The sequence below is a fragment of the Callithrix jacchus genome, chromosome 8, assembly GCF_049354715.1.
Source record: "Callithrix jacchus isolate 240 chromosome 8, calJac240_pri, whole genome shotgun sequence".
Taxonomy (NCBI): Eukaryota; Metazoa; Chordata; class Mammalia; order Primates; family Cebidae; genus Callithrix; species Callithrix jacchus.
Genome location: NC_133509.1, coordinates 113,262,754 through 113,283,740, shown reverse-complemented (window position 1 = coordinate 113,283,740; position 20,987 = coordinate 113,262,754). Strand labels below are relative to the sequence as shown.

General features: G+C 42.9%; 1 protein-coding gene across 39 annotated transcripts in view; it reads right to left on the bottom strand.

Annotated features, from left to right (window-relative positions):
- Nucleotides 1-20,987, bottom strand: part of NRXN3 (neurexin 3) — a 1,708,033-nt gene that overhangs the window by 1,569,044 nt on the left and 118,002 nt on the right. For 26 of the 39 annotated variants that reach the window (XR_013521429.1, XR_013521430.1, XR_013521431.1 and 23 more), the window contains 2 exons: nt 8,619-8,648; nt 5,782-5,793 (listed from right to left, as the gene is read on the bottom strand). The exons of 6 other annotated variants lie outside the window; for them this stretch is intronic. Coding sequence is in view for 29 of the 33 variants with exons in the window: in XM_078335524.1 (XP_078191650.1) it covers nt 5,782-5,793; nt 8,619-8,648 (42 nt within the window). In the remaining 4 variants the exon portion in view is untranslated. The remainder of the gene's footprint in view (nt 1-5,781; nt 5,794-8,618; nt 8,649-20,987) is intronic. 7 more of the 39 variants (XM_035262093.3, XM_035262114.3, XM_035262106.3 and 4 more) reach the window with 1 other exon arrangement.

Here is a 20,987-nt window from a genome sequence, read left to right as displayed (position 1 = left end):
ACTGATATATTGTCCATTTTATTAATACATCTACAGTTCATATTTAGACACTTTTAATGCTCAAAAAAATCCATGCAAAAAAATGTCTTTGGTGTCCAGTGAAAATTTCTAAACAAGAAAAAAACACACTTTTCCTATTTTTCAAGCATCATCTCAAAGACATCACTGCCAAAAACACAGAGCTGCTAAAATCAAGCAATTTACTTTTTATGTTTAAAATAAATCTATTTTCCCCCACAGACTTTCAAAACATTAGAAGAAGAAAAAATACATGGAAAACAGGCTTCTTCAAAAAACAAATCAGTGGTGGATGAGAAACAGATGAGACAAGAGATGGAAATGTAATATTGCCCCTACTTTATTATAATTAGATATTTATAGAGCACAGATGAGTTTATTTTCATAATTAGTGGCTGGCATTAGTAAACGGATTTGCATACACAGTTGGCTATCACGGCAGTAACTTATTTTCAGGGCTCTTGAGTCCTAGCAGGGACAAGAGGGGCTCAACTCCTCAAATCAGCTTTCTTAATGTTATTACCAGCAAAATGCAATCTACATGAAATCATGCTCAAATTCATGTAGCTTGATTGTCTCTTTCCAGTTTGGCCAGTGTTGATTAGCTTAGCATTAGAAGGCCAGTGATCAAATCTAAGTGGAAAAAATACATATAAACAAATCAAAAGGGCCATCTAAACTCTAAGGACTAGAATAGATCTTAGGGTCAACACTATCTAATCCAGTGAATACAAAGCTCTGTAGAGCAAAAGAAAAAAGAAATTAAGACCACCCGCCAACCCAGCTGCCCTAAAGGTTTAAAAATCAGTTATTGGCCATTACTGAAGATGTCAGATACCTTTTGCCCAAGTCATTCTCTGCATTCTCCATACCCTCCTCACACTTTCCCACACCACTCTACCAAATCAGCTGTAACAAACACATAGACCATCCTCTCTGATGGTGTGCCAAGGGTAGGAAGGATTCCTGGTACCCTGATCACAGCCATGGACAAAGAAAGTTAATCAAACTACCTCCCACTGTTGATATCTAGTAAGAAATCTTGACGGAATCTTTTTCACCTCCCTTCTTCTCAAGCCAAAGGTCAAAAACTTATGGTTCATGCACGAAATCATCTGGCAGGCAGGCGCACACCTGTGTGTGTGTGTTCATACGTACATACAGAGGAGAAGATACCTTGAGATGACAGTTTTACCACGTCCACTTCTGGCTTTTCTTGAGCATCTGGTGACTGTGCCTGGATCCTTGTGTGGCAGCAATCAGCTGGAGCAGAGTGGAGGCTGCTGCCTTTGACAGATCTTGTGCTCTCCAGTTTGCCATGATCCCCACCATGACCTATTGCTTCTCTTACACTAGGATGCTACTTATCCCTAGGTCTACTTCATAAGACTAGTCAGGTCCCTGCTGGCTTTTGAGTCTGTGACCCCTGCCCTGAGTTCAGTTTTAAGGGAAGATATTTGGTAACCTCTCCAGAACAAGCAATCCCCAAATGGACTAGAAGAAGGGGGAGGAGGCCAAAATACACTCTCAACATTCAAACAGTGGCTGTCAAAACAGCTGACCAAGGCTGGTGGCTAAAGTCCTCTGGGTGAGCCTCTTCTAGGTAAGTTCAAGCTTGTTTTTGGCCATGTCCTGCCAACGGCTTCCTGAGCAGAATGGCTTTTGTTATAGCCTACCCACCCTGCTCAGTTTTGTAGATTTAACTTCATAATTCTCTCCATTATGGATTTACTACTTCATCACTCAGCTTTAAAAGAATGACAACATCTGAGGCATATTCCTTCTTTTCTCTGACATATGTCTAAGAATAAATTCAAGACCTTCTCCACATTTATTCTGGTGTAATCTATAAAATTTTCCCTCTGACACTTGCACACACAGGGCCAAGAAACGGCTGTAGGGAGGAGGAAACTGGAGCCAGAACATGTGGTCTCACTTCATGGCCTATTGGGGCTCCTTTGCTCATTGATTTGGGGTCATGAGGGTTGTGATAAGGGGCACACATTAGTAAGTGGAGTGATTCCATTAATAACACCAGTGTTGACAATCTAATCCTGTCCATCTCCCCTCCTCCCATATCTAAAATCAATTGTTTCATTCAGTTAAACCATTACTTAATTTTGTAAGCATTCATCAAGTACAACTCTGGCCGTAGTACGGAGCTGGTGTAGAATGAGTGACAGAGAGGGCAAAGACACAGCCTTGGTCTTTTGTGGGACAGGTTGTGGGGAGTGGATTGAAACATATGAGTAAATATAACTCAAGGCAGTTTAGTGTAGGTATCTTCTAACACAGCACAAAGTCTGGCAGACCTAGGAGCCTTGGATATTGAAGGATAAGAGGGAGAAGCATGTTCAAGGACATTCAAGAGAGTGGAGCTCGAGTGAAAGTCTGGAGGCAGAACACAGTGAGGATGCAAGCAGAGTGACTTGGGGACTTTTGGAGATGGGAGACCTGGCAGGGGTGATGGTGGGCAGGCGGTTACGCCCACTGAACATAAAGCGGGCAAGGCACCTTGACAGTTATACAACAAGAATCTACCCAAAGCTTCTAAACAGATGAGCTACAGGACCCTATTAAATTTTAATTTTGCTTTCTTTTCACTTTAAGGAAGATAAATGACAGCAGGATAAGGATTAGAGATTTTGAGTCCTTTCTGCATGGAACACACTATGCTAGAGACATCTGGATGTTAACAAACAAATACATTTGTCTTCAACTCATGTGCAGTCTAGTAGAAGGAGTGATCCGGTTCCCAATTAACTTTCATATAAATTGTTAGGGCAGTCCATGGAGGAAGAGCCCAACTCTGAATGGAGGAGTCAAGGAAAATATCACATAAGAAATGAAATATATTTTTTTTTCAATGGGCAGAAAAAAGGGGATGCAGGACTGTGAAAAGGTAGAGAAACAGAATAAGCAAAGGTAAGAGATAAGGAAATTCTAGTGAGGTTATTTGGTATTCCACTTGGCTAGAGCAGCAATTTTGTAGCTAGGCTTAACAAGGGAGTAGGATAAAGGTAAGCAGGACCATATGGGGGAAGGCTTTGAAAGTGAGATAGCTAATCCTGCATTCCATATGGTGGGCAGCAGAATTTAAGCAATTCTCAACCACTGGATAGACTAGAAGAGAATAGAGGCAGAAGGACTAGTTAGGAGAGGGCAATAACTGAATAAATGCTAACTGGAAACTGATTCAGGGAGCTGACAGAGATGCAAGAGACATTCAGAGGAAAGTCTCAACAAGCTCTCTCTCTACCCAACGCCTGGGAGTAGGAAGGTTCAGGAAGGAGAATGATAGAAAGTAATTCCTGGGTTTCACACCTGGTGATAAGGGGGTTGGGAACTGCATCAACTCCATTAAGGGAGACATCATAAAGGGAAGCTGGTTTGTGGGCAGATGATATGAAGGTTGACTTTGAGCCTATGGAAGTGCCTCCCTCAGTGGGGCATTCATATAGACGTGTGTTACAGAGAATGCAAAGCGGTAGGCTGGAACTTACGACAGGGCAGTGCAGACTATAGCTAGAAGGCTTAAACATGGAGGTCACCCTTGCATTTGAGAGAGGCAGTATAGAGTGGGGGTTAGGGGCACAGACTCTGGGTTTGATTCTCATTTAGTAGTCATCGACTTACGTTATCTGACTCTGAGTCTTATTGGTCTTATTCATAAAACAAGAATAATGCGAACACCTACCTCACAGACGCATTGTGGCATTAATTGTGACAAGCCCATCAAGCATATAGCACAATGGCTGGTGCATGAGGAACACTCCACAAGCTTTTTTTTTTTTGAGACAGAGTTTCGCTCTTGTTATCCAGGCTAGAGTGCAATGGTGCAATCTCGGCTCACCACAACCTCCGCCTCCTGGATTCAAGCAATTCTCCTGCCTCAGCTTCCCGAGTAGCTGGGACTACAGGTGTGTGCCACCATGCCCAGCTAATTTTTGTATGTTTAGTAGAGATGGGGTTTCACCATGTTGACCAGGATGGTCTTGATCTCTTGACCTTGTGATCCACCCACCTCGGCCTCCCAAAGTGCTGGGATTGTAGGCGTGAGCCACCGTGCCTAGCCTCCGCAAGTTTTAGCAGCTGCTAGTAGTGGTAGTAGCAGTGACTCAGGGAAACAAAATAAAATACTCACGTGCAAAAATCAAAAAGACACTCAAAACACCTATGTTACAGGATGCTGTAGGGAATTAGGGAAAGACAAGGAGAAAGACAGAGACTGACTCTAATCTGTTGTCATAGGAGCCAGTGAGAGAAGGAAGAGGTAACAGAGCCACATGCATCAGAAAAGTTGAGTTCTCAGCAGATTGGTGGCTTTGCCTATGAGGAGGTCACTGGCAGCCTTCCACTGAGCAGAATCAGCAGAAAGGTGGAGACACAGCCAGATGTAGCCCTTTAATCATTTATTCCTCTTCTTCTCCCCGCTTTCCCACCCACCTCCTTTCAAAAGATACCAACTTAGCAATGGGGTAAGGATTCCCCACGACAGATTTCTGAGAATGAAGCCACTTTTATTAGCATAAAAGGAACAGACAATCAACCAACCCCAAAGTGGAAAGGACTGAACTGCTTCCACAGCAACCACACATAACTTTTCAAAGACCCAGAAAAGCATAAAACTCAATAAGAGATAGCCAGTTCACAGATGCGTCACTGAATCCACATTTTCAATAACTTGTCAGCCCCTTTTTTCTTCAACATCCTCGTGGCAGAAAACACATTTCCTACTATGGTTACTTGCCAGTCCTTGAAGGAAGAGACAGTACACAGATCCACTGAGATAGGGGCTGGAGAGTTAGGAAGGTTCCAGGGAAGACTAGATGCAGATACATATTTATAATTTATCAATTAACCTCTCCCTTCAACAACGAATCCAATTTGAGCTGGTGAACCCGGTTCTCTAGGCTTGAGTCTCTGACAGCTTTGATTAGAAATGGATGAGTTACCCAAAGGTGTGACATGATGAAAGGCATGTCAGAGTGTTGGCAGCGCAAGTTCACTCGCTGAGTCCCTCTCCTTTTCTCTGCCCACCTGGCAAAAGGCTGGCTTTGTAAGTTAAAAATCCTATGTTATCTCTTTCTCCTCTTCCTCCTGACTCTGTAACACATTTTCATTCCTGTATTCTTTCACACCGTCCCATTCCCACCCTTCTGAGCCCATCATCCCATCAGAAAATTCTGAATCCCATATATACAGGAAATACAACACAGGAAAATAAGAAATAAATACATATCCCCCCAATTCCACATTAAATAAAATTTCAGGCAATTCACCAATCCTCTCTCTTTCTCATCTATCATCCTTCCCCCGCCAATGTTATCCCCAAATTCAGTTATTCCACGTAATAGCAACGATGATACATAATTTCATACTTCCCCTGTTCCCTCAATACATTTACTGGGAGGGGATCTTAGAACGCCCTGCATGGAAGTAACATGTACCTTCCCCACACAGCATAACCACTTTCAGAGTCCCCTGTTCCTGCTAGAAAGAGTACGAAATCATGCAGAAGGCCCGCCCTCAGTTTAGAGGGATGTAGGCCAACGCAGAATCATCCCCAAACACTGAATGTGAAGTGCAACTGAAGGAAGATGATAGCATTGGCTTCTTTTTTTTATTCTTATTTTTCAATCATTGTTAAAAGCATTAATTTATAATCTGGACTGTATTCAGAATCGACAATCCTCTTGGATGCATGAATATTTCAAAAGGCAGATTGACAGTTATAATGATAAAAAATAAAGTGAGCTCTACCTTTACTTCTACCTACAGAAATGAAGTGAAGGTCCGATTAAGTAGAGGAAGCATGGTGTCCACCATGGAGGCGGCGAGAGAGGGAGAGAGACAGAGAGAGAGAGAGCAAGGAGAGTCAAACATCAGCACACTGCAGACACACAAAGAGACGGAAAACACACAAAACAGAAACTCACAACAGTAAAGGCAGCAGCATCGCAACATCATGAGGCAGCACAGAACAAACATACAATATGGAAGCTTAAACAAGCGGTAACACTGTGACCAGCAAGGCTGCTCCATCAGCTTCACGTTCAAGCTGTGTCCCATTCATTTATTTTCAGTCCCATCCTCAGAAACATGACAAAGTTGGCATGCAGAAGCACTGGACAGCCACATGTATGCGAAATGGCATGCACTTAATTAATCTAAAAATGGTTAGGGAACATCTCGGAGAAGCTAGGTTCTCCTGTATTTTCCCAACATTAATATGAGTTATGAGGACCAAGAGGATAACATATGTGTATAGGTGGTGTACACACAACATACATAAATATTTCCACATATATTTATGGGCATCAAAGAAAAATTATCAAGATTCAGTGGAAACCAGACAGAAGCCTCCTTTATGTTGAAGGAATAAGGAAAAGGAAGGGAGTACACTGGTGAGAAGAGCATCGGTTTTGTAGGCAATCATCAGACAGGTGAGAACAGACATCGGGGTAGAAAATGGAAAAGAATGAAAGGAAGAGGAATGCAGTCAAAGGACCATCTTAAAAACAGATTAAACTTCAAGTGGCAACTTAAAATATTAGCAGCACCGGTCACCCAGAAGAATTCTGCATCCTTTCTTGAAAACCTCTTGAAAGAGGAATTCACAACATCCACATCTGTAATTATTTCTTTCTCTCTTTCTAGAAGGTACCAGACTTATTCACCCAGAGCATGGCTGTATCTGAAGCTCTGTGTGTACACATAAGGAATATAATAGAGGTTCTCCAATTGCTTTTCATACCAGTGTTGGGATTTAGCCTTCCAAGATATCCATGCTGCATCAGTGTGTCTGCAATAAGCTAAATCAAGACCAAGGAAGTCCCCATCAGCGAATCCCATCTGCCACACTCTGCCCTATGATGTACTTAATTCTCTAAGCCACAATAAAAGCTCACAGGACTCCCAAGGGGCAGCTGGGAGCATAAAGCTAAAGAAGGTAAGAGGGAAAAAAAGAATGGAGGAGGAGGTTACCGGGACTCTAAGAGCCTGCTTTTGCTGGTATAACTTGTCACCAAAGTTGAGCCACTGAATTCCAGCAATTCATAGAGCTCAGTTCCTCCCACTGCACAGAGATGTGCTTAACTCTCTCAAGCTACCTGAACACTGGTCAACATCAGACACATCTCCAACTCATGTCCACCTCACAGTCACTTGCTTTTGGTACTTCCTTCCCTCACTAAACTGCAAGAACAGAGATATCATCTCAGCCTCTTCTGGAGCCCCTTCTAATACTATCAAATTCACCCAATCTCCTCTTCCAGTTCTATTTTTTGACAGATGTTCTCTACCAAACCATCTCTTCACTAAAATTTCTGGAGTCCACACCACTGATCTTGGCTTAGGTCTGGAGGATACACTTACATGGGAAAAGTAGGCTTCCTCCTTACCCTGCTTTGTCAGTTCAGGATGCCCTGGACTGCCACTTCCACAGCTAACTGGAGGCCATAAACAAATTTCTTTCAGCCTTGGGTGGTTCCTTGATCTGATCATACTGCCCTTGATGGCAAAAATGTCTGATGAGCTCAATGTCAGGGAGCAGGGGAGGGGAGGTCCCACCCTCCTCAAAAGATCAAGAAAAACAGGAGTATATGGAATGGTCCCTCTTTCCCCTTTTCTTTGGTCCTCCAAAAGAGGGGCTGAGTCCACGTATATTTCAACAAGACATAGTCAAGAAAAATTATAACTTTTTTGGTTACAGGGCAAGGTAGGTAGACCAATCTTGCAATCATCCCAAGGCTCAGAAGAAACACAATAGCAGCAATTGAACTGTGAAGGAAGAGACAATTTCAAGTAGGCTCAGCTCTCAAATTCTGATTTAGGCTGATAATGTGGAAAATTTTTATTTAGGAGAAAAAGGCTTCATTCACAGCCCACCCTGCGTTTAGCTGAGCTGAATTTCCTGCCCAGTTCATTCCTTGCATATTTGAATATTTTAGGTTGCAGATGCTGAATTTACAGATCTTTATATGCAGTTTTCTTCAGGGTGTATAATGAGTTAGAATTCTGCCATGAGGACATTAGCATGTTCTTTAGGTGGTTTTAGCTTTTATATAAAACTGAAAACAGTCAAACCCCCAAGGGTTTCCTTTGACCATGGAGGGCAGATCATTACGGGCAGTGGAATGGAGGGGAAGACAAAAAGAAAACCGTTCCTCAGAGGGAAATCAGGGAGGAGCCCAGCTCCTCTCCCCAAACCTGGAGCCCTGGCAAGGGGCCTAGGGAGGAGCAGGAGGAAGTTAACCGCTTGGTTGCTCTGAAATTAGCTTCATTCACCCCCATTATCGACACCGTCATGCCTGGTTTCATACTTCCCTCTTGGATGCAGCCCAGCAGGGCCAGCGCCCAGGATGACAAATGGCAGTGGAGAATGGAGAAGCCAAGGGGACAATGGGGGTGGGAAACCACGATGCATCAAGGAAGGTGCCCCCACCCCCACTGTGGGGTGGCCCTGCAGCCAGCCTGGACCAACGCAGGAAGGACAGGCAGCAAATGGCCTGCCAGTGACGATGAGGCTCTGTGACCAGCCAGAGGCACGGAGGCAAGCAATTCCGGCAGCTGCAGGACCACAAGCACAAAGCACCTACCTTGTTCACTCATCATGAGGTGGGAGAGGCCTTGAGGCAGAGAAAGAGGGAGAAAGGGAAGGAAAAAAAGAAAGAAGACAAAGTTAAAATCCCAAATGCAATACAATCTTCTCTTAATTCTCGAGTGGGAAAAGGAGTGCCAGGGGCCACATATTTGCTCACGTGTCACGGACTCCACACACATACACACACACACACACTCTGGGGCATGCAACAAACACAGACACCCCAGCCTTCCTGCAGCTCAGCAGAAAGCCCGGCTTTCTGGTTTACCACCTTGTGTTTGCGGAACTGCTCTGGGCCTAATCACGAGAACTTTCCTTTTACTGTTGTTCTATGTCATAGATAGGATTTGTAATAGATCTGTTAAAGACTAAGTCCCTTGGGAAGCAGACTTAAGATGCCAGTAAACTGGCTTTCTTTCTTTTAAATAACTTTTAATAATAATACATGGTCACTGTAGAAACTTGGGAACAGTCATCAGAACAAAAAGAAAAATATCAGTGGCAATCTCACCTTCCAGAGAGTACCATCCAACATTTTTTCTCTAGATAAGTTTTTTCTACAAAAATTGAATCATGTGGAATATACCAAATAAGTTCCTGCTTGCGATAGTTGCTCAGACAACCTGGAACTGTTTCTATCACTGTCATCTTAGCCCAGGGACAATGATATCACTTCTTCCACTTCTCCTCTACCATCTTTCCTAGAAAGTCCTCCACCTGATCAGGGAGGCCTAGCCAGCACTGATTGGGTTATAAAAGGTATGCAAAGTCCCAGCAAACAGATAAGAGAACCTCTGGCTACATGGTTATGGAAGTCAAACAGGGAAATGAAGAGCTCGCTGGTTCAGGAGAGCACAAGCCTTGATAAATCTATTAAAAAAGAAAAGATTTTCAACCAGGAACCATTTACACCAGTTATTTGCTCTTGTATTGCTTCTGTTATTACTGGAGATATTTGATAATATCCAAATAACTCCAGAGAACCTTTACTCTGGGCAAATTTTGGGATATTGGGGATTAATAAAGGAAAAAAACCCTCTAAAGTATGGAAACCTCAAATGTTTTTGGAGATTACTGGACATTTAGAAAAGTAATCAGAGGCAAAATATAGGTCAAGTGACTGACTTTTAAAAGATCAATGATATGACCAAGTGTGGTGGCTCAAGCCTGTAATCCCAGCACTTTGGGAGGCTGAGGTGGGTGGATCACGAGGTCAAGAGATCAAGATCAACCTGATCAACATGGTGAAACCCCGTCTCTACTAAAAATACAAAAAATTAGCTGGGCATGGTGGCACGTGCCTGTAATCCCAGCTATTCAGGAGGCTGAGGCAGGAGAATTGCCTGAACCCAGGAGGCGGAGGTTGCAGTGAGCCGAGATCGTGCCATTGCACTCCAGCCTGGGTAACGAGCAAAACCCCATCTCAAAATAAATAAATAAATAAATAAAAATTAAATTTAAAATAAATAAAATTTAAAAAAAGATCAATGATATATTAAATACACAGATACACATGCCATCAATGTCCCAGGGTCTATTTTTTAAGCAAATTTCATTAAACTATAATAATATTTTAAATAGTTACAGTGTTTTTTGCTCTAGGACCAGGATAAATACACATGGAAGAATGAGATCATGACAAAACAAGTCATTCTCATGATTTGTTTTGTTCAAAAAAATTATTTTGGGTCTTTTGTGGGGAAGGGGATAGTAGGAACAGAAGAGAAAAGGCCCTAGACTTGGTTAAGAGAAACTTCCACTGAAATAACTGTTCTTAAAACGCCTGGTGGAGTATGTGGAAAGGGGAACAGGAACAAAATGGACGTATGAATTCAGTAGGTGACCTTCACAGCAGTGACTCACACGTGTAATCCTAGCACTTTGGGACACCAAGGCAGGAGAATAGCTTGAGTCCAGGAGTTCAAAACCATCCTGGGCAACGTAGCAAAACTCTGTCTCTACAAAATAAAAACTTAAAATTCGCTGGGGGTGGTGTTGCATGCCTGTAGTTCCAGCTACTCGGGTGGGCATTGAGGTGGGAGGACTGCTTGAGCCAAGAAGTTTGAGGCTGCAGTGAGCTATGATCGTACCACCTCACTCCGGCCTGAGTGACAGAGCAAGACCCTGTCTCAAAAAAAAAAAAAAAAAAGACAGAAAAGAGATAGAGGAAAAAAAATAAAAATGATCTGAAGAGCTACCTAAGAGTCAAATAGGGGGTTAAAAAAAGGCAAACATTTTACTCCTGAGATTAAAGATTTTTGGCAGCTGCAGGAAGAAGTGAGTAGGAAAGAGATGAGTCTTCATTTGACCCCACAAATATTTTTTAAATTTACCAGATAAAGAGTGAACAAGACATCTGGTAGTAAGAGGGGATTCAGACCTCGTAAAAACCCCTACAGTTGCGCCTTATCTTATGTGCTTCCCAAAGTGTATTTCACTGACGAACTACGTCAGCCACCTTGAGTGCTCATTAAGAACAAAAACTTGGGTTTCGCCCAAGACCTAATGATTCAGAATTTTGGGGAAAAGTGGGGGCCAGATCTGAATTTTAAACGAGTTGCCCAAGTGATTCCTATGCTTATTAGAACTTGAGAGCTACCCCTTTAGAGTGGCATATAAATCAAATTTTGGTAAATTAAATCATATAATAAATGCACTAAGGGGAATTGGATATTTAATAGAACCCTGCAGTGGATCCTTTTGTACAGGGAAGAATCCTTTTAAAATGCAAATAACTCACCACCTGTGTTTTTAAAACTCAAATATGTACTTACCAGGTTTTATTAAACTACATAGGTAGTTGCAGTATTGCCACTCAAATAAAACGCTGATATTCTTCAACTTATAAAAACCTTAGATGGAAATACTAGGCCAGAAAAGGAGATATGCCATCCTGATGTCAAAACTTTGGTTTTATAGGCAATAAAGCAAAATGCATATGAATCAGTGTGACAGGAAACAGGATTGGGGGGAGAAACTATGTAACCATAATACGGTTTGTTTTATTTTTCTCTTTGAGAAAAGAATATTCTTCCACTTTCAAGGGCTTTTACATCAGTACATTTTCTTGCACAAACCTGTCCTCAACGCTTGCAGAGTTAAAAACTGGAAACCAAGAATTCCATCATGCCCAGGTCTATTTTGAAATTCTGCTTCTCCGCCTTCTACCTCAAAACACTCCTACTTGCTGCTAAAAATCTCAAGCCCCTCAAGAGTGAATGGAAGCACTAATAACCAATCATCCAAACAATTCGTGCATCTACCACATGCATAGACTGAATAAGGTAGTGGGGCTACAGGGAAGTGTGGGACATCACCCCTGACCTCTAGAGTTCAGTCTAGCCGGGAAGGTGTGCATGGGCTTATATTTACACACACACACACATACACACATTTGACATATATACTGGGACCTGACAGTGATGCATAGGGGTTAAGATCAAGAACCTCAGAGCCAGAATTGATTTCCAACTCTGCAACTTTCTAACTTGTGACCCTAGGAAAGTTGTTAAATATCTCCTTGCCTTGATTTTCCTATCATAAAATTTGAATAATAACACCTACCTCAAAGGTTATTTTGATGATTAATTAATGTATATAAATTTGTGCCTACACATGATAAGAGCTTTTTTTTTTTTTTTGAGACGGAGTTTCCCTCTGTCACCCAAGCTGGAGTGCAATGGGGTGATCTCAGCTTATTGCAACCTCTGCTTCCCAGATTCAAGTGATTCTCCTGCCTCAGCCTTCTGAGTAGCTAGGATTACAGGCGTGTGCCATCACGCCTGGCTACATTTTGAATTTTCAGTATAGACGGGGTTTTGCCATGTTGAACAGGCTGGTCTCAAACTCCTGACCACAGGCGATCTGCCCGCCTTGGCTTCCCAAGGTGCTGGGATTACAGGTGCGAGCCACAGCCCCTGGCCTGACAAGAGCTTTATAAGTGCTGTTGTTGATGTTATTTTTATTACGCTATGAAAATATACTGATGTGTAAGACAACACCTATTATAATACCTGACAGACAATAGGTGTTCAGTGTGTGTGTGTTTGATGACTGAATGGATCAGTGTCAAATGATTAATTCAGACAATAAGATCTGTAGGGACTAGAAAGAGGGTCCCAGGTGCTTAGAAAAGGTTTCTGGAGGACAGAGGAATTTTAAACAGGTCCTGGAAAATAATTTAGGGTTTAGATGGAGGACTTTCCAGGTAGCAGCATGATCTCCCAGGATCATAAAGTGCATTGGTAAGGACTTTTCTGTTCAGCTTTTCAGAAGCAACCAGAAGACTGTCGGGCACCCAGTTGGGATGTAATAGCATGCTATACAAACAAAGGAATGAACACATATGCATAGTTCACATAAGGAAAAAGTGAAAGATGATCCTAAGAATCAGAGTATGTATGGAGGTCTTGCATTTCAAGGCTAAGCAAAGTGGACTAGATCTTGTTGCTGATGGGAGAGAGCAAGGGTTCATGGGCAAAATGAAAAACCCAAGGAAGATGATATTGAAGAAGATTATTTTTGCAATACTGTGGACAAGATGGATTAGAGGAAAAGAGACAGCGGCAGAGAGATCAGTTACAGCGGAAGGGCCTATATTAGTATCATGGCAGCAGGAAAGAAAAGGAAAAAGAGAATTGAATAGGCTTTGGTGATGGATGAGATGCTTAGGAGTGGGGTGGATGGGAGACCGGGGGAAACAGTAACAGAAATAGGAAGGTGGGATGGGGTAGGGAGATGAATTTAAGGTGGTGGGGATGAGTTCTGTTTGACGTATAAAGAACTGTAAGGAGGAATCAGTCAAGCCAAAGATCCAATGTGCCTTTAATGCAGGACTACGGTCTGAGAGAGAGTCAGGACAAATATTAATATAAGGGCTTCTCACAGCCCCTTCCCGGACAAGAGGGTCAGCACCTGTGTAAGTGAATGACACCTCAAAGAAAAAGGGGATGGAGACTTTAGTCTTAACTTGGGAGAAGTTGGGAGATATTAAGATATCCTGGAGACTCTTTTCTTTCTAAGCATATTCAACATTCAGATATAAACACTGAAATAATTTTATATTCAAAAAAAGAAAAAGGAACTATATGGCTTTCCAACATCAATTATAGAAAATAATGCTCAAAAAAGTCTTAACTGAGGATGATATAATTAGCAAGAAAGGAAACAGAATCTACACTAGGTATGCGTTCTGGGTGCTGTTAATGAGGAAGGGGTAAAAATGAAGATGGGCCTTCTAGTCGACCTCAGAAACAGAGGGTCAAATGGCATGCCCGTCAGCAGCAATCTCCCAGGCCACACTGGGACCAGCACCCTGGCTGAGTTTGGAGTTTGGCATTTATTCTGGGCTTGATATTCCAGGGCTGCCAAAAGAAAAGTCACAGGCTAAAACAGGGGTTCACGAAAACAGAGGGGACCATACCTTTCCAAAACAGACTCACCATAGGGTCTGGCTTTGAGCAGATCTTCAACTATGACTCAAAATCCAGCACCATTAAAGTTCACCTAAGGATGAACAGGAGATGGGCTGGGATGACCTTTTGATAGGCAGGAAATTAAGAATTGCCAATGTAGAATTCTTATGGAACTACAATTCCTTTTTTTAAAAAATGTTTACAAAAATACCAAAAAAAGCAACGGAAGTGTCTCCTGTTTGATGTCACACTCTGAAAAAGTGCTACTCCAGCTGGATACCAACAATATGTCTGATACTTTTGACCTTTCCGCCTCCCTCTTTCTAGTCCTATTAATATATTCCACCCTTCTTGTGCCTGCCTATCTGTGGGGTACAGGCTCTCAGGGTACAGAGAGGAATAAGAAGAGAAAAAGATCACCAGGAAGTAAGACATACAAAGTTGAAATTGCCTTAGAATAGACTGCAAATCATATGTAAATTATATGCAAAGTACACGTAAGGCCCTCTAAACTATGTTACACCCTTTGGGAAAATCCCCATGGAGATAGCTATAGCTGCTTTTGCAGCTCAGGAAAATGGAAATGGCTATGAAAGCAAAGTCATTTGTAAGCGGCTGTGGCCATCATGAAGCCTGTCATGAGAATGACTAATACAGAGAATAGAAACCATTTACTGAAACAGGCTAGAGGAAGATGTAATGTTCAGGAACCAGGCCAGAAGTTGAAGGTCTCCATCATTTAAGCTAATACTGTCTCCCTCAAACCTATAATATTCCACCCACCTCAGATGGTTTTCAAATCCATCCTTCTTTCCTTCACCCTGGCTGGGTAATTGGCGAAAGTATTTCAGGGGAAGGATGGAGTCACTCACAGGGGGAGAAAAAAAGAAAAAGATTCAGGGGGGAAAAAAAGTTATCTCTGCCAAGACTTTCATTTCACTTTCAGAGTAACTTTTATCCCAGTGAAAAATCCACATATATCATCTCTTTTTTTCATAGTGAAGTAGAGAAATTAAATGTCACTAATTGCTGCAAGTGCCAAGCGCCAACGATGAATTCTTATGAAGCCACAAGGACTTTTTAAATGAGTAATTACATAAAATCAGAAGGTCATGGAAACATTCACCTGACATTTCTGGAAGAACTAGGGAGATACTGAAGGGGAAAGAGGGTGGGCCCCCCAAAATACAGAAGCCAAAAGTGTATGTAGGGTGACCAAGAATTTGGAAAGAAGGGGGAAAACACCTCATGTTGTTCAGATTTACATTTTAAAGAGGAAAGGGGCCTAACCCCCCAAAATGACCTGGGAAAGGAAGGATTTCATCTTCCAGTTGAAATACACATCTTGACATTTTAAGCTCTAAAGAGAAGAAATTCCGTTAACTTGGTAAAGAAAATTACAATGACAGCTAATATTTGTTGGTTATTTATCACAGACACGGCATGGCTATGTGTTATCTCATTAAATACAACTCTATGGGAAAGACATTGCTATACCATCAATTTTACACGTGAGAAAACCGAGGCTGAGAGCTAAAGTCACACTACCTTCGTGAGGGGTGAAGTGAGGACTCTGCACCAGCAGATGGACTTTCCAGCCTGTGATGGTAACCATGACACCAGTTACCCTCACTAATTCAGTGCTAATGGAGAGGAGAGGTGGCATATCTCAGAGAATCCAGAAGCAAAAAACAGTGACTAGACATCAACTTCATTTACGACCCTGGTCCAGCATGGTTTAAAAGAGCCCTGGGAAGCCCTTTTAAAAGGCTGTCTTCTGCCTCTCCTCAATCCTCCTCCGCAGAATCTACTAAAACGTGAAATTCTTCCTTCCCCAAGTTATCTAGTGGCATAAAGCCACTTCTCTCTTTAAAATGCAAATTTCAACACACTCAGACTCCTCAGTGATGGATACTGTCATGTGTGAGATCATCAGGGCAGCCAGGCTAAAGGTCTCTCCTCCAAGACAGGGGCATGTACAGGAACTTTTGAATAGAGAAAGACAGAGACATGCAGGCTAAAGAAGTCTGCCACCGTGGGCGGGAGAGAGGGCACAGGGGACAGGGTGGAACTGAGAAGAAGAATGCTTCCAGGAAAGATGAAGGTTCTGAAGAAACCTTCTACCTAAGTCCTTCTTTTTCTTTTTTTTTGAAACAAGGTCTCACTCTATTGCCCAGGTTGGAGTGCAGTGGCACAATCGTGGCCCACTGCAGCCTCAAACTCCTGGGCTCAAACAATCCTCCCACCTCGGCCTCCTGAGTAGCTGAGATTACAGGCAAAATCCATAAATTTGTCTTAGACCAGCCCTTCCCTGAGTAATTCCATGACCTTCATTGTAAACTTAAATATCCTTTTTCCACCCAGGCTTCGCTAGTTCCTTACAGCAGAGCCTAAGCCTGTTCCACATCTGGATCAATGACACGTCTAGAGTCATTCATGGCTTGCTATCTGGATGTTGCAATGACCTAAACCTGAAAATAATTTGTTAGATATAAGAATTAGGGTCCAAATGGATGAGAACAGGCAAAAGTGAAATTTAATTTCTTTTTTTTTTTTTTTTTTTGAGACTAAGTTTCGCTCTTGTTACCCAGGCTGGAGTGCAATGGCGCGATCTCGGCTCACTGCAACCTCCACCTCCTGGGTTCGGGCAATTCTCCTGCCTCAGCCTCCTGAGTAGCTGGGATTACAGGCACCAGCTGCCATGCCCAGCTAATTTTTTGTATTTTTAGTAGAGACAGGGTTTCACCATGTTGACCAGGATGGTCTCGATCTCTTGACCTCGTGATCCACCCACTTTGGCCTCCCAAAGTGCTGGGATTACAGGCGTGAGCCACCGTGCCCGGCGTGAAATTTAATTTTAAAGCCAAAATGTAAATGTTGGCACTTAAGTACAATCCTCTGCCCTCAACCAACCAAAATAAAAATGTTCAACAGTCTCCCCTTTTCTCAGCATTGTCTGGACCAGATGTAGGGTTTTGGTTCAGTGTATGTTGCCATACATTAGGAGAGGCATTAATCAAGTTGGGTATTCATTCCAAAGAATACCTAGGATCGTGAGGGACCCAAAACATGTTGACATGCAGAACAGCTCAAGGAACTACTATGTGCAGCCCAAACAACAGAGAGCTAGGTAAGAACAGGAGAGCTACCATCAGGCGTTTTTAAAAGTAGTACATGCATGATGAAAAAAAAAAAGCAAGCATATTTGGCATGAACAGAGAGTAAAATAATAAAGGAAAAATTTCATTTGCCAGAAATGCCATAGAAAAGAGTCAGAATGAGGTTGTAAGAGATAACTACCAAAAAGACCTCCCAACTCTAAGATTCTTTGCCTCTATGAATTAAGAGGATCTCTAAAGAGACCAAGAAACATATTGGGCTGAGCTGTATTAAATTGCCGATGAGTGATTGGTTTTGACCCATAAGAATGGTGGTTTCAAATGGTTGAGATCCCCAGAGAACACTACTCATAATCAGAATGGTAGGCTTCAACAATAGCCTGCCACCACTACAGTCAAGCTATACAAAGATTCAAATAATCACCTAACAGCAATTATGAGCTAACAAGCAGGATAATCAACTGTTTACATATAGGATTTTGGCTTTTCAGCAGCTTTACACAGTACTGAGAATGGATCAAATAGTTGGACGGATGATGATGATTTCCAGAGACACAGAGGAGAGAGATCCTGCTACTAGTTCTTCAAGATAGGGGTTGCCCAGATTCCAGCCTCTGGGTTTTGCCCTTCCATGATACCACCATGTTCATCCTCACCACCTAGTCTTGTGTAGTATAGTATACTTTATGTGGTCACATACCAGCTCACTCACTGTTTGCCACTAGACCAATATTGTTCTTATGGCATGGTGGCTGGACTGAACAGAACGGGTTTCTTCCTATGATGCCCATGAGTAACCAACAGCTTCTGTATGGCCTAAGTACAGGGCAGAGGGAAAGAATGTCTGCAGCATATTTCCAAGCTATTCCATCTCCTAATGGGGAAGAGGTTTCCTCATGCATTACTGCCATGGAAGACAGAGACAAACGTAGTTATGCCCATCACTCTAAGGGCTAAATGATCAGCAGTGATGACTTAGAATAGAATCATTCTAAAGTAAAGAAAGTCTTTGCTCTCCAGTGTCATGAACTTTCCTAAAATCATTCATGAATGACCTGAAGCTAGAAGGGACAGCTGATGCGCTAGATAAAAGCACTGCACCCAAATAGACCACAGTGTGCTAGATTTTTAAAATCCAAGCTGGATTTAACAAAGTCAAAGAATGATCCCAAGCTTTAGTCAAGTAAACCAACTGCACAAGTCCAGAAGGGGGAGAGAAATGTGTGCAGGACACACAAAAACAGTAAAGGCTTTCATTGACATTAAGTTCAATTAATACTATAATCTTTTTTATTAAGGCTAAGGTATTTGGTGCTGTCATTAATAGATGTCTAGTCTGGAAAAAAGGTATCCTGGGACCACTCTATAATGAACTGATCCCAATCATGTTCATAATACTTTATGTGGTACAGGCATCCTTCTTTGGAAAGGACACAGAAAATAAAATATGTCATTTTTCAGAGAACAGTAACCTGGAAAAAAGAATTTAAACCCCTTGCAGGAGAATGCCTGAAAAGACTGGAGATGTTTTCCCTTTTAGAAAAGAAGACCCTTAAAGACAAAAGCCCTGTCTTCAAACACTGGAAGTGTAATTAGAGTATTCTGTGTGTCTCCAAGGGCTGGAAGCCATACAGGTGGTGGAGGCTATAGCAACTTGGGATAAGAAAGAGCTTTCAAACATTCAGTGCTGTTGGAATGGAATGGAAAAGCTAAAGGAGCAATGAGTTACTCATCTCTGAAGCAGTCCAAGCCAAGTCTGAATTAACTCCTACAGAAGAGATTCAAAAATTAGGTGCACAGAGGGCCTTGACAATCCACTGGGCCTCTTCCTTCCCTCAAATGTTGATTCTAACAACAGTTTTTTGAGCACCCACAATGTGGCAGGCAGTGGGGATAAAGGCATGGATAAGTCTCTATTCTCAAAGAGTGAGACACTGCTGCCCTTCAGGTGCCCACGGTGGCAGATAAGGGGGCCAGAAAATACACAGCTGACTATAGTGTATCATCATGATGGCTTTACTAGCCCTATGACCTAAAAGCCATGGGGAACTCAGAGGAAGATCATCATCCCATCTTCCCTTCTACCTCCTCTTCACAGTCTCTGACACTACCCATAATACATATGGGGATATAAAACTGCGGTGAAGAGTGAAGCTTTCAAGCCCCTTCACCTTCATGATGACTTGACTTTAAGACAATGATTCTCAAACTTTGCTTATATTAGAACCACCTGGGAGAACCATCTTAGTTTAAGGAGCCAGGATCTCATTCAATAGCTCTCCAAGTGATTCTGATGCATACCAGACCGAGTTTGCAAACCACCGCTCTCAACCATCTAAAGCCTGGATTCAAATCCCAGCTCCACCGCTCACTAATGGTGGGACTTCTGAGCAAGTTAACTTTTCTGTGCTTCCTTCTGCCTCTCATTTGAAAATATCTGTAAAATGCCCTGCCTCTCATCTGTAAAATATCCTTTCAGAATCACTGGGACAAATCTGCATATGGAATACACTTAGCACAGTTCCTAGCACACAGGAAGGGCTCAAAAGCATGTAGCTATTGCTGTCATTATTTAGGGGACTGGTCTATCTATGTCCTCTCTCTGCCCTGCCCTCCATCTCTTGCCAACACCATTTCTCTAATAAGCTGGCAGCATTAGCAGACCACCTGCCCAGTGCATCCTCGGATGCCTCCCTACATGGTCACAGTCAGCTAAGCTACCCCACAAAGGGACCCAATGCCCTGGACTCTCAGCTGCATTCCACCTCCTCACCCCTACTGAGCCCTGCAAACTGACAAGCTTAGCCTTGTCCTTACCACACCTCCCTATGCAGGTCTGCAGACTCGGAGGGGTCTCCAAGGCCGTCCCAAACTAGCTGTGTGGCTTAGCTGAGTCACGTGGGAGGTCTGTTGCCTCATTTCCCCCTCCTGGACAGGGAGGGAGCTGGTCTAGAATATTCTTTCAGTGCCTCATCAATGACATTTTGAGCAGTGCAAACCTTTGAATGAGGCTCTCCGGCATATCATGGCAAGTTTAGCATTCATTGCCCCTTCCTTCTAAATGCTACTGCTGCCCCTCAACACTGGAACAGCAAATAAATACCTTTGCCCATTTGGCAGGGGCAGGGGCAGGATATCACTCATGGTTTTTCCAGCTAAAACTCCGGCCTTGCCCTCCAGAACTGGGAAATGAAATGTGACCATAACAAATACCCCGGTGGGTCTGCCTGTCTAAGACAATAAAGGAGGGATTTCGAAAGGCTCTAGAAAAAAGCACCAAGGCCCAGTGATCTGTGTCCCTGAGTGCGCCAATGCTGGAGGCAGGATAAGAAGCAGCTCCTTACTCACACTCATCAAGAACAGCTACGGGAGCCAGGGGGGGTCTTCCTGGGCCCCAGCCAGGCAATTGGCTGGGAGCTGAGCACTGTTAGCCCAGCTGAGGGCCCCCTTCCAATCTAATTACACGCAATGGAGGTAGATTTCCCTGCAGCCTGCATCTCCCACTGAGCCAAGCCCAAGATGGGCACTGAATAAAGATTCATTCATTTACCTTCTGTCTCAGAGTGAACCCCAATAAAAAGTGAACTTTCTTTCAGCGGGGTGTGGAATAAAACTAAGAGCTGAGTCCTAAGCACCGCTGATTCATTCAGGAAGTTTTATTCTGTGCCTGTGACCTATTGGCACTGTTCTGGGCCAGGAGGCCACAATTGTAAACAGCAGTGTGCCTTTGTGGAGTGTACACTCTAGTGGAACTCCCTAGGAGATGTCTCCTGGGCCACACTTCCAGGGTTTGCATTCTGTTCCATCACTTTTTACTGAGTTGTATCAGTG